Consider the following 13,723-nt stretch of genomic DNA (forward strand, 5'->3'; position numbering starts at 1 on the left):
GGACTATTGGCGTTGTCAATGGTTGTTAGTTGCATAAGATAAATAAGCAGCAACTATGGCTTGTTGTATATTATAATGAAAAAGCTTTCCCTTAAAGCCCTGGTGACACCACGATGTTGCTGCTCCTGAGTTTCAAAAAGAGAAGGGAATCCAGAGAGACTCTTTTAATGATTTCCCTTCTCCTACAATGCTCACCTGGCATGACGTCATGCCGTAACTTCTTCACTAGTGAGAAGAGCAGTGTAAGCACGCGCACATTGATGTGCCTGCGGTCTGGAAAAAAAAATGGACTGCCTGTGCCAGGGCACTAAACTTAGCCCGATAGAGGCCTGTTTCGAGGCCCCCTTAAAACTGCCAGTGCTCCAACCCGGTGACCCACTTAAAGCCCTGCATTCACTTACATGTTTTTTAAGGTGGTAGATTCCACGTACTATAGTTTCTTAAAGTAACAATTCTGTTGACGAAAGATAACCAGAGATTCACACAGATGGTCAATAAAGAGTGTTAGATTCTAATGAGACTCTTCACTATTGACTTATTCAAGCGTTCCCTCTGAGAACTGATTTTGCGGCAGAAAAGTTGGATTACAGCCATAACTTCTAACTGGGTTGTTTCTGTTTGTGGTTCGAGGTAAAATCCGAGTACGTGAGAAGATTGCTTCAAGGCTTTGGGGGATTCTGGGCAATGGCACGAAGTATGGTTCTTAGCACATCAGAACCAGACTGTACTTGTGTAGGCACACTGTTATGGACCTGTAAACAAATATGGTAATTGTAATTGCATTTATAAAGTGCTTACTACCCCTGACGTGGCGTTGAAGCGCTTTTCAGCGAGCATTACGCTACTCCGGAACTCAAAAATGCTTAGTGATGAATTAGTATAAGGAAATATGAAATTAATTTGAGGGGTGGACATGTGAGTCAGTTATTTGGGTTGAAAAGGGTAGCGGAGGAATAGAGGGGTTTCAATTTATATAGCGCTTGGCACTCCTGATGAGGCATCAGAAAATCTTTTTTTTAGGAGTAGCATGCTAGTCCAGAACCCAAATAAGATTAGTGGTGAAGTAGTATAGGGAAATATGGAATTTATTTGAGCGGTGGACATGCAAGTTTGGGCGTTTGATTGGAAAGGATAGTAGGGGGGGAGGCGAGAAGATATTACAAAGGCAAAGCCTTATTAAATTCTCCACCTGTTATTTGATCACCAAGTGCCCTCCAGTGGAAACTGTGGCTGTTCATTGGTTAATAGGCTTAGTAGTCCTTCCTTAGTACCGACTTGTCTCATTTTGTAACCTCCCATGGCAACACCCCCAGTGTTGTTGCTCAGTAGGCTTTAATCACAGCCTTGGAGGACATTTCGAGACCCGACCACAAGGGAAAATAAAATAAATTAATTTTCCTTTGTGGTAGTCTCTCGAAATACACCCCCCCCCCCCCCTCCCCTCCCAAAGCCAGCCTCAACGCTCTTACCTGCAGCGGCTTAGTCCAAGATTCCTCATCAGAAGACTCAGCTAACTTAAGTTTGCTTTTTATGCCTCTCAAGCCGCCCTCAGTATTTTTTATTTTTTTATTCTCTCCGCACTGACCAAAGTTCTAGAGACCCCAACGAAAATATCCTGTTTTTCCATGTTTATTTGATATTTGAAATCCAGCAGTACAAAAAGTAAAAACTAGGCATAATAATTCAAATCTACTTGGTGATATAAAATGTCTTAACCTCCAGTCTTTAGACTGTCTTCCACCTGCCTAGCAAAACGTGGTTTACTGAAATGGTTGTCTTGGCAACTTACTTGTTAAAACAGCAACTCTGAAATTGTAAATAATTGCATCATGCCCTATCTAAGATTGTACCCAAATCTTAATCTTGCATGAATTGCAGTCCCAATTCATCACCAGTCTGCAAGCATCGGTTTACTCTCGCTTGGCGTTGCGCGTTAGTGTGTGTGTGAGGGGGGGGATACATAAACCATATGATTCCGTACGCAGCATGAAGTCACCAGCCCACAAACGTCTGACTTCTCTGACTTGGGCAGTGCACATGTGAAAAGCAAACTGTCTTACTGAGGCACACAATGAAAGTTCTCCTTTGATCACGGCATCAGGAAATACAAAGGTAATTGTTCTCAAACAGACCTGCCTGTACACTCCCAAACAAAGGATTGCTTCAGAACCCTTAAATGTTCATTGATCGACTTTAGATACACTATACATTTCTCAACCAAAAACGTGAAAAAATAAAGTCCCTCATTACGATGGCAGGCGGATCGCCACCGAAAGGCCATCTGTTGCGTCCGCCTGCCACCTAGGGCAGCTGTCTGACTGCTGCATTACAATGCAGCTGGTTGCACCGCAGGGTGGGGTGGGGGATGTAGGACTGCCGCCTCAGTCTGGATCAAAGATCATGTCAAGACGGTGGTCTGATTCCTAATCCCTACAATGAGGGCGGTGCCTGGGCCAGCACCAATGTAGGGATTATGATACCCTTTCCAACTGCCTATTCAGGGCCTCCACATAGCCCCTGAACAGGCAGTTGGAAAGGGATATCATAATCCTTACATGTGGTGCCCCCCCATCCTCCCCCAATATGCATGCAAGGTGTCGGCACATGGTGCATGTTTTTTTGTTTTTTTTGTTTTTTTGTTAAATATCACTTTTTCAATTGCCACAACTGAATCGTATGTTTCCGACTGCCTACATGGCTGCATCCTAATCTGGTGGGTGGGACCGCAGACTATTAGTAAGTCTGTCCCGATCTTGCAACAATGGTGGTCGGATGCTCCTCCGACTGCCATTAAAATGACCCCCAGAATTTTTATAAATTGGAAGATTAACTTATCTCTCTCAAGTGAGCTAATAAAAGGGGCGAAGGTCTTTGGCTGGTATATTTATGGATGTGTGTTTTTTGTGTGTGGATGTATGTATATATTTTAAGATTCTCTTGTACCACTTTGAGTGTTAAACCAAAATACTTAGATGCTTATATTTTGTGTATATATGCATATCCAAAATCTGCTGTAGCAGATCCGAGGCTTTCAGTGAGCTAGGTCTTTCAAGAGGGGTTACCATCCCTCCCTGTAGAACATAGACCTCTATGGCCAGGACTAGCCTTGACTATCTGCTGTGGGGCACCTGGGAAACCGGCACAGGCCATTGTCTAGCATCTGTACCTCACAGTAGCCATTTTGACAGGATGTAATAGTGCATCTCTCCCTGATGTTTCTCTCCATATTAATAATGAGGCATGCATTGGGGAAAACAATATTTCAGATTTCCATAGTGCTGTCCTGTCTTGCAACTGAGTATACCACCTTGTTGAATAAACTGCCAAAGTTCTCCACAGGGTTCATCCAATATTACAGTTGGGGGACAATCTCTGCATACAGGTTCACAAAACAGTGGCAAAGTATCCTTACACTGCTGTGTGTAATTTGCCCGCTATGTGCAACACTGGCTTAGGAGAATAAATGCTTTACGGTGTTTGATAGTTGTGGATCCATGATGGATGGTATGGTAGGTGCCTATTGTAATTGTATTTGTATAGCGCTTATCCCCCCTGACGAGGAGTCAAAGTACTTTTTCGGCGAGTAGCACGCTACTCCGTAACCCATAAAGGATTAGTGGTGAATTAGTATAGTGAAATGGGAAGTAATTTGAGTGGTGGATATGTTAGTCTGTTAGTTGGATTGAGAAGGATAGAGGGAAAAGGTTTGCGTTTATATATCGCTTGCTACCCCTGATGAGGTGTAGAAGTGCTTCTCGGAGAGTAGCACGCTGTTGTCTTACCAGACGTAGCCGAGTTGTCTTTCACGAATAACTTAATTTCTTGGTTGCAGGATGGTAAATGTACATCTGTCTATAATTCTGGTTATCCTTGTACGTCAACCCATCTCCATCTGTCACCACTCATCCACACAGGCACCCAAGCATTCCATGCATCAGTCACACCAAAATTCAAATACCAACTCACTCTGGCTGAGCAGCAGGGAGACCGCTATGCGGGGAAACACATAGTGATACAATCAGGATATAGCATTCTACTCCAAAACCCAAACCGGATAAGTAGGAATTGGTATAGGGAAATATGCAATACATTTGAGTGGTGGACATGCTAGTCTATTTGGATTGAAAATGAATAGTGGAGGGATAGAGGGAAGGAGGGATCAAAGAAGGAAGGGGCTATTTTTGTTTTTAAGCTCATAGCAGTAGGAGGGGGTTTGGGATGAGTAAAAGATATGGAGGGGGGCGAATCGGGGGTAAGGGTTTAGAAAGGCTTGTTTGGGTGATATCAATAGTAAAAAAGGTGTGAATGATGCAAGGAGAGGTAGAGCAGGGAAGAGTCCATAAAGGGTTATTTTGGGGAACATAGTAGTGGAATGGAGTTTGGGATGAGAGTGGAATTGGAGGATACATTTATAGAGGTATAGGGTGATAGCTTAGTGTATTGGAAAAAGTAGTAGAATGAGGTTTGAGATGAGTCAGTTGAGGAGACTATTTTGAGAGCTGTATAGGCTGAGAAATAGGGTAGCGCATTGGATATGCTGAATTGGAAGAAAAATAATAAATCTATAGATACCATAGTTGGTGGCAATTCTTAACAGACACTTTTTTTGCCTACCACAGCCGCTTAGATGAATAATTAAACAAAAAAAAAAAGTAAATCCGTTAAATCTGTAGGATAAAAAAATCCACTAGTTTAAAGTGCCTCTTCTAAATCCTCATTGTTATTTTTTTCTTGCAGACTTTGACACAGAAGGCTCATTCAGATTCCGGACATCAAGACTTTATCAAAGGCGGGCTGTAAGGTAAATGATTCTCTATACATTATAACAAACCAATCTAGTTAGAAGTGATACATTTGGATTTCTACATTACAAATCATTCCCGGTATTTGAGTTGTATTTTTGATCCTGGTCTGAGTTTTGTAGATTTGAAAAATGTGTAATTTCATACATTAGGCAGCCACCTGTGGTCAAGTCAAATGACAAAACCCGTACAAATGCCAAACATGTAACTTAAGGGCCACTGGAAATGTAAAAATATAGGATGACTTTTTGAAGCTGGAGAATTATGAACTAATTCTGTGTAGAAGTTATTTACTATTGGACCTGGCAGCTTTATTCTTGCAGTTATTGTACTCCTTATATATTATCTTACAACCAAGAGGGCGTATTACTAATAATTTGAAGTTTGCATACGTCTTTTTTGCTATGATTTAATAACTCTCCTGTGTATTCATTTTTATTCTAATAAACATTTGAAAATGTAAGTCACTGTGCATTGAGTAGTCTCAGCCAGCCACCAGAAAGTGTACATTGAAAAATGTTAAATAACAAATTATTTCTCTGAATGTAAAAAGCTAGCCATACATATGGTCAGGTGGACTCCTTTTTTCCACAGACTCTAAACATGTGTTTTGGCGAAAGGGGCTTTCCATCTTGCGGTTCAACTCGGTCACATTGGTGGATGGCCACCTACTGAGAGAACCCACATTCAATGCAGCCGGTGGTGTCATAATATCTGCTTAGTGTTTTATCATGATGGCTTTAGTAGTCCCAGAGTCTAACTTTTTTGAGTGATCTGGTCTCAAGGCCTCCTAAACTGAAAACACCAAGTAGCCTCAGAATGGTAACTAAATATTTGTTTTGGTGTTGACTGCAGAGATTTAAATAACTATGAATTTTCATGCAAAGTAATGTTCTTTGACTGAAGTAGCATAACGACTGTTTGAACCACATATCCACGAATCTGTGTAAAATGCAGATAGGCTATTGTTTCATGAGCAAGAGGGATTCGAAGTGTATTGGCGTCTTATCGCATGAAGGATTATAGTAGCGGTTTGTTTGGCAGCAATTATCTTAATGTAGGAGACTGGCTTAGTATATGGTGCACACTTATTTAAGTGAAACACCCCGCATTAATCCAGGCAACCCTTATGGTGATTTTAGTGGTCTCGGAGAGCTTTCTATGGTTGTCTAAGTGAAAGCTATGGAGAGCAGCCTTAAGGCTTAGTCCAGAAGTCCAGAAGTGTTAAACAGCTTGTTTTACCAGTACTAATCTTATAGTGTTGATTAAACGAAAAAGAAACACAGTGTAGTTATAAAAAAATGGGTATATTTACTATACACACTCATTAACACATTGGTATATCTCCTACCCGGAGATATCGACAGAATACACACAATACTCCAAATGTAAACCGGTAAGTAAGCACAAATACACAGTGGTCTCTAGAGAAACCAAACCATCTAATAAAGTGGAATGTGAACTATGACTGAAGTCAGGACTTGGGACATAAGACTCCGAGGAGCTGGGGACTCAAGGAACCACCCAAGGTAAGTACCCAGGAATCCCACGGAGGCTGTGTGCAGTGTGGAAACACAGCTGCTAACTCAATGCAATTCAATGGGAAAGTTGCGGTTTCCAAGGACACTTCCCAGTGGACCCTGTGGAATATGGAAGGTAGGAGAGTAACCCCACCCATGGATACCCCAGGAACCAGGATACCTACACCAGGGAAGCCGGGTGCATTGGTGCGAAGTGACTTCTGAGACTACAGTAGACCACAATGGAGGACTATAGGAAAGATGCCACTGGTGAAGGTAGACTAGTCGGTGGAATCCAAGGATGGATTGAGGAAGAGAAGAAACTGCCAGCAGAGGGGACCGAGTCTATGCCACTCAGAAGTGACCAGGAGGCACAAAGAGCAATGACCACCGATGACTGAAGATGCAGTAGTGATGACTGACCTTGTTGCTGTAGCTGTGGGGACCAGGTGACGCTGTGGAAGACCAGGAGCCGTTCACAAGCTGTCCACATTGGGAGTCCAGGACCAGGGCTTCTGTGTCCAGCAGGAGCACTAACACTGCTTGGCTGCAATAACACGTGGTAAACTAAAAAGATGCAACATTGGGACCAGCAAGGTCCAAGAGACTATCCAATTGCAGAGCAGGCCCGAGCAAGCAGGGGAGCCCACTGAAGCCAAAGAAGACCCTCAAGAGGACCCACAGGCCGAAGGCACAGGAGACTCAAGAGAACCTCAATCAGCTCAAAATGCAGGCCCACGGTGCAGAGGATACGGTGAGAGCGAAGATCTTAGAAGGAAGAAATGCTGGAGCTTGTAGCGCGAAAATTTGTTGGGTATAGAGGCAACAAGTCTTGGCAAATCGATGCAGTGCACAGGGCTTCTGTTCCAGCTGTTCAGACAAGGGACACAGCCTCAAACTTGCTGAGAGGACAGGTCCGGCCTCGGGGAGTTGCAGAACCACCACCTGTGTTGCTGAAACTTTCGGAGTCCATGGGTCGTCAGGAGTAGCAGACCGGTGAGCTTCGTTGCAGTGCCTGCGGATGCAGGGTGTGATGCCTTCATTCCAAGGGAGATTCCTTTGGGTGTCTTTGCCCACAGGCCTGGAGAGGAACCTGAAGTACAGGCACAGACGATTAAGACTTGCAGAACAGCAAAACCAGGAGCAGCAGGGGTCTTTCTTGGTGCAGTCTGTTCCAGGCAAAGTCCAGCGAAATCCAAGGTGCCCAGATGGTTGATGTGGTTTCTGGTTTATAGAGCCACCCACAGGTAAGCCCATAAGGTTTCAAGGTTTATTATATTTGGTTTAGACCTCTACTGAGGTCAACAAATACAGACCTAGTTTTAAGACATGTATCATAATACACTTTATTGTAAAATCTTTTTATTGATAGCATTGCTTCACATTGCATCTTATAGTTTTATCATGTGCATCTTTGCGTATTCAATACTGTACATTGATGTGCTACAACTTCAGTGACATATCAGGTCACAGTATATTTGCAACGCTCTTTCATTTTATCTTGATCGTAAACATATCCCAATGAACATTTATAACATGAACGTTCCACCCCCACTCCTCCCCGGCAGCTATCTGCATCACGATTTGCGTGTTTTGTGGGTGTTCAGGTCAGCTTGAATCTGTTATGTCATCCGTCTTCCATATTGGGTATCTGTGAAACTTGTGTGGATGACTGCATGAGTGTTGTCCTCATTACTCTGGGTTCCTAATGCACTTTAAAACGACTTTCAAAAGCTCTTTAAGAATTTATACAATCGATAACAGGCAAATTAATCAGTTGGTGATTTACAAATCTTAATTAGACTTTGTGTAGAAAAAACATATGAGACAAATGGGCCTTAAATACCGAAGCTGGGCTTCTACCAGGATTAGATTAGGGCAAATTGTCAATACGTTGGGTAGATCGTGTGTTCCTCCCTTACACAGGTCACAAAATCCTGTTGTGTTTTCTGAGTTATTCCATTTTGCTATGTATACTTTCAAAGGGAGTATTTCCAACCTCTGTAGAAGAATACAGCGCTGCACCCTGTCTTCTAGTGAAAAATAAGTGTATTGCTCAGAGGATTTCTATTCTATATTTGTCGCATATAGTGTTTTCGTTGCGAACAATGTTCTACATCCAGGTCAAAGCTTATTCTTGGTGTCCGGTTCTTTAAAACGTGCTTCAAATGTGCTGGTGTCAAAGTGCTACTGTGCAGTGGACGGGTTAAGAGCTATATTAAGATTCTTGTTAAAAGTATATCGCCAACGACTCTTCTCTGAAAGTCTCCAATTTTAAAATGTGCCTTGGAGATCCAGGATCAGCGTGTAAAAGGTGATATGCCCATCTTATTATGTTGGATATGGCCCTAGCGTATGTGCTAGCTAAGGAAAGCTCGAGGCGAAGTGCTTGGCACAGGACAGCTTGATTAACTTTTAGCAGTTTGCGTAAAAGATTCCCTTCTCTCATTAGGTCTCGCCTGCGAACGCAGCGCGAAGCGCTGCTGTTGCAAGCGAGATCTATTGTTGCTGACTTGCCTCGGAAGGGGGACAGGAGATGTGCACGCGCAGGCTTTTGGCGGATTTGAGTTTGTGTACGCGCCTACAGCCACACGGCGTGCACATCTCCTGTCCCCCTTCCCTCGCAAGCCAGCATGCATTTTCACTTTCGGATATGCCTGTCTACTCCAACCACGAGACTACACGCCCTCCGTCAACAATTACACACCTATTAACCGGTTTCTGCCTGGTCCGAGGCCCTGTGAAAGTTGAGGACCCCCCCCCCCCCTAATCTCAAATATTGTCCCAAAATCTCTCAACAGCCCCCACTTCCCCTTACCACATGTTTCAGACGCTCCCCGCACCAGGTAGCGATGCCCCTATACCGCCACCGGACGACAAGGCGTCGGGGGGGGGGGGGGGGGGGGGGCGGCTTGGTGTCTCGTTACCGGGGCTGCGGGGGTGGTGTCTCGTTACCGGGGCCGCGGCACGTGCCGCCGCCTCACCCCCAGGGATCGTGCGCTTCTTACCTGTGGGGCGTAGGGTGTTCGCTGTGTCGCCCCTCCGGTCTCCGTACTGCCGTAGCTCCGGTGCTCGCGGCTAAATGCGGGCGGCGGCTACTGCCGGTGCTACTGCTCCGCTCCCATCCGGTTCCGTTAAAGGGTCACATGACCATCGGCGGCGGGGCCCCTTGTGCAGCAGCAGCTCCTCTCCCGCCGGGAGACGGGGCTGGCGGCGAAAGGCTGTGGCGGCAATCACCCCTCCCCCTCCAGCGGCACCATCCCCGCCAGCAGTGCACTCACAACACATACCGCCTGCACTCAGCCCGTGTGGCGATCACACGAGGCGCCCTCTCAGCCGCGCTCACCGGTTTAAACGCCATACACGCCCTTCAGAATAGAAGACCTATTAAGCCACAGGCCCGAGCGTGAACTATAATTAGTTGTATTTGAATAAAAATTCAATAAAATATTTTGAACACAGAAAATACAATTAAAATGTAATTTACCATTTTGTTGTGGTGGTTTATTTTTTTTTTTTTTTTTTTTTTTTTTTTTTTTACCCCTTCCCTGCTAGGCCTTTTCCCCTTCTGTGCTAAGCCTTTTTTGGGCTATTTGGGGTAGTGCGCGCTTAGGCCCCTGTAACTTTTTGACCACATTAGGTATCCACGCCAAATTTGCGTCCTTTTCTTCCAACATCTTGGGGATTCTAAAGGTACCCAGGGTTTGTGGATTCTCCTAGAGGGTTCCCAGAAATTAGTCAAAATGCAGCAACATTTTGTGTTTTTTGTGAAAAATGGGAAAAACGGGCTGCAAATGAAAGCTTCTGGGTTTTTCTCTGCAAATGGTATCAAAAAGGTTTGTGGGGCTGAAATCACCATTTCTCCAGCATTTAGGGAATGACAGTTTTGTTAGAAAACCAACATTTTTTACAGTTTTGGCATTTTTCTGGGACATACCCTATTTTTGCTAATTTTTGTGCTTTCAACCTCCTTCCAGTTAATGGTAGAAATGGGTACAAAAACAATAATGGATCCTGGAAAGCTATACATTTTTGAAAAGTAGACAAAATTCTGAATTCAGCAAGGAGTCATTTGTGTAGATCCATCAAGGTTTCTTTATTGAAACTACCAGTTAAATATAGGAAAAATTAGTTGAAAAAAGCAGCCTTTTGAGTCAACGTTTTCACCTGTAACTTCTTCTAATTATCACATCTCTTAAAAAGCAATGTACCGTTACATCCACTGGACCTTCCTGGTTGTGGGGATATATAGGACTTGTAGGTTCACCAAGAGCCCAACGAACCCAGAGTGAAAAACTGAGCAGCATTTTGTAATGTGTTTTTTTTTTTTTTTTGTTCCGGGTATATAGCAATTATTGTGGGAAAATGTATACATGGAAAAATCGGTATGAAAGACACCTATGTATTTCTGAAATGGGAACAAATTACAGAGTTTAGAAACAGTGCATATTTGCACATTTTCGAAATTGGGAATACTCATACTTGCATGACAATTATTGGTCATTTTTCAAAATGACTTTTTTTTTACACAATGTCTTTCATTTGGAAGGGAGAAATGCATCCAAAATCAATTGGTAATAACAGTTGCTTTACAAATCTGAACTACCCTAAGTCTCCCGATAAAAATGGTACCTCACTTGTGTGGGTAGGCATAGTGCCCACGACAGGAAGTGGCTCAAAACCTAAGCTGAACACACCACATTTTCACACTGAAAATGTACACTTTTTTTGCGAAGAGTCTAGCTGTCGTTTTTGAACCCTAGCCCTGCCGGCACCTAGGGAAACCTAGCAAACCTATACATTTTTGAAAACTAGACACCCAGGGGAATCCAGGATGGGGTGACTGGACTGCCTCCCACCATGGTCTGTTACCCAGAATCCCTTGCAAACGTAAACAAATGACAAAAAAAACACATTTTCCCCACATTTCTGGGATGGAAAGTTCTGGAATCTGCGTGGATCCACAAATTTCCACCCACCCCGCGTTCTCCAAAGTCCTACGAGAAAAATGGTACCTCACTTGTGCGGGTCGGCCTAGTGCCCGCGTCAGGAAACGGCGCAAAACGCAACGTGGTCACACCTCAATTTTGCAGTGAAAAATTACCCTTTTTTGGCAAAGTGACTAGCTGTCGTTTTTGAACCCTAGCCCTGCCGGCACCTAGGGAAACCTAGCAAACCTATACATTTTTGAAAACTAGACACCCAGGGGAATCCAGGATGGGGTGACTGGACTGCCTCCCACCATGGTCTGTTACCCAGAATCCCTTGCAAACGTAAACAAATGACAAAAAAAACACATTTTCCCCACATTTCTGGGATGGAAAGTTCTGGAATCTGCGTGGATCCACAAATTTCCACCCACCCCGCGTTCTCCAAAGTCCTACGAGAAAAATGGTACCTCACTTGTGCGGGTCGGCCTAGTGCCCGCGTCAGGAAACGGCGCAAAACGCAACGTGGTCACACCTCAATTTTGCAGTGAAAAATTACCCTTTTTTGGCAAAGTGACTAGCTGTAGTTTTTGAACCCTAGCCCTGCCGGCACCTAGGGAAACCTACCAAACCCAGACATTTCTAAAAACTAGACACCCGGCGGCTTTCAGGGAGGTATGGCTTGTGTGGATCCCCCCACGTTTCCTTACCCAGAATCCCCTGCAAACCTCAATTTTAGCTGAAAAATCACTTTTTTCACACATTTTGGGGTGGGAAAGTTGTGGCATCACCGGGCTCACACAAATTTACCACCACCCAGCGTTCCCCCAGGTCTCCCGGTAAAAATGGTGCCTCACTTGTGTGGGAGGCCCAAGTACCCGCGGCAGGCAAGGGCCCAAAACGTAGTGATGCGACATTTGGGATAGGCAATGTTGATGTCGCCTCACTACGTTTTGGGCCCTTGCCTGCCGCGGGTACTTGGGCCTCCCACACAAGTGAGGCACCATTTTTACCGGGAGACCTGGGGGAACGCTGGGTGGTGGTAAATTTGTGTGAGCCCGGTGATGCCACAACTTTCCCACCCCAAAATGTGTGAAAAAAGTGATTTTTTTTCAGCTAAAATTGAGGTTTGCAGGGGTTTCTGGGTAAGGAAACGTGGGGGGGATCCACGCAAGCCATACCTCCCTGGAAGCCGCCGGGTGTCTAGTTTTCAGAAATGCGTGGGTTTGGTAGGTTTCCCTAGATGGCCGCCGAGCACCGGGCCAAAAACCAAAGTGACCCCCCTTGCAAAACCAGATTAACTATTGTTCCTACAGCGTGAGAATTTTGGAATAATATTGCAAAGAAAATGTGGCAGACATTTTGAGGTTTGCAGGACATTGGGGATAAAAAAGTTTTGGGAATTCACAAGAGACATCACCATGAACTCCCATGGGTTTTCGACAATATCTACAGTTGGTGGGTTATTCTTGCATGGAAAGTGTACCTTGGCAGAGAAACTAAAGACAAAGATTCCTGCACAACCATCTATTCCTCAAACACCCACACATACTGGTTGGATTTGGCACGAGGGCGAGTCATGGTTCAGTGTATAAAATGTTATTAACAAGAGATTTCACAAAAATGAAATGCACTGTCAATAATTCACAAAAAACCAAACCAATGACTCGCAGCTCGTGAGCTGTAAAGCCACGTCAAGGCACCAACCACTTTACAGGCCATTCACACCTTTCATACGTGATACAAACAAGACCATTCGCACCACCAGGCACAAAAGAAACACAGTACAAAATTCACCAAAAAGGGACAAGGTACACCCTGCTTCAGAAAGACAAATATTACTGCACAGCCATCTAATCCGCAAGCACACACACACACTGGTTGGATTTGGCACGAGGGTGAGTGATGGTTCAGTAGATACAATTGTATTAGCAAGTGATTTCACATAAATGAAATGCACTGGTAATAATTGAAAGGGCGAAAAACTGAACCATTGACTCCCAGCTCGTGAGCTGTAAAGCCACGACAAGGTACCAACCTCTTTACAGGCCATTCATCCACCTTTCATACGTGTGAGACATACAAAACCATTCACACCGCCAGCCGCTGGCCCATCACATAACAAAACTCACACCAGCACACAGCGCCATTCAAGGGCCCATCACTTTCACACGCCCACAATCCAGACACAGCAAGTACACAGGCTGATGGATTGCGTGGAGTGGCACTCGGCTAGCAGTGTGTGTAGTGACCAGCAGAAAGTCACTACTCACACACAGCCAGCCGAGCACCAGTCCACACACACCGCTAGGCAAACACCAGTCCACGCACACCGCCAGCCAATCGCCAGTCCAGGCACACCGCCAGCCAATCGCCAATCCACGCACACCGCCAGCCAAGCTCCAGTCCACGGACACCACCAGCCAAGCACCAGTCCGCACACCACCAGCCAAGCACCATTCCACGCACACTG

The 13,723-nt window shown here is 44.7% G+C and overlaps 1 protein-coding gene across 36 annotated transcripts in view; it reads left to right on the top strand.

The window, feature by feature from the left end:
- Positions 1–13,723, top strand: part of SVIL (supervillin) — a 635,411-nt gene that overhangs the window by 194,091 nt on the left and 427,597 nt on the right. For all 36 annotated transcript variants that reach the window (XM_085631809.1, XM_085631813.1, XM_085631820.1 and 33 more), the window contains one exon: positions 4,738–4,801. Coding sequence is in view for 25 of the 36 variants with exons in the window: in XM_085631797.1 (XP_085487923.1) it covers positions 4,738–4,801 (64 nt within the window). In the remaining 11 variants the exon portion in view is untranslated. The remainder of the gene's footprint in view (positions 1–4,737; positions 4,802–13,723) is intronic.

The sequence above is a fragment of the Triturus cristatus genome, chromosome 10 (genome assembly GCF_964204655.1).
Source record: "Triturus cristatus chromosome 10, aTriCri1.1, whole genome shotgun sequence".
NCBI classification, from domain to species: domain Eukaryota; kingdom Metazoa; phylum Chordata; class Amphibia; order Caudata; family Salamandridae; genus Triturus; species Triturus cristatus.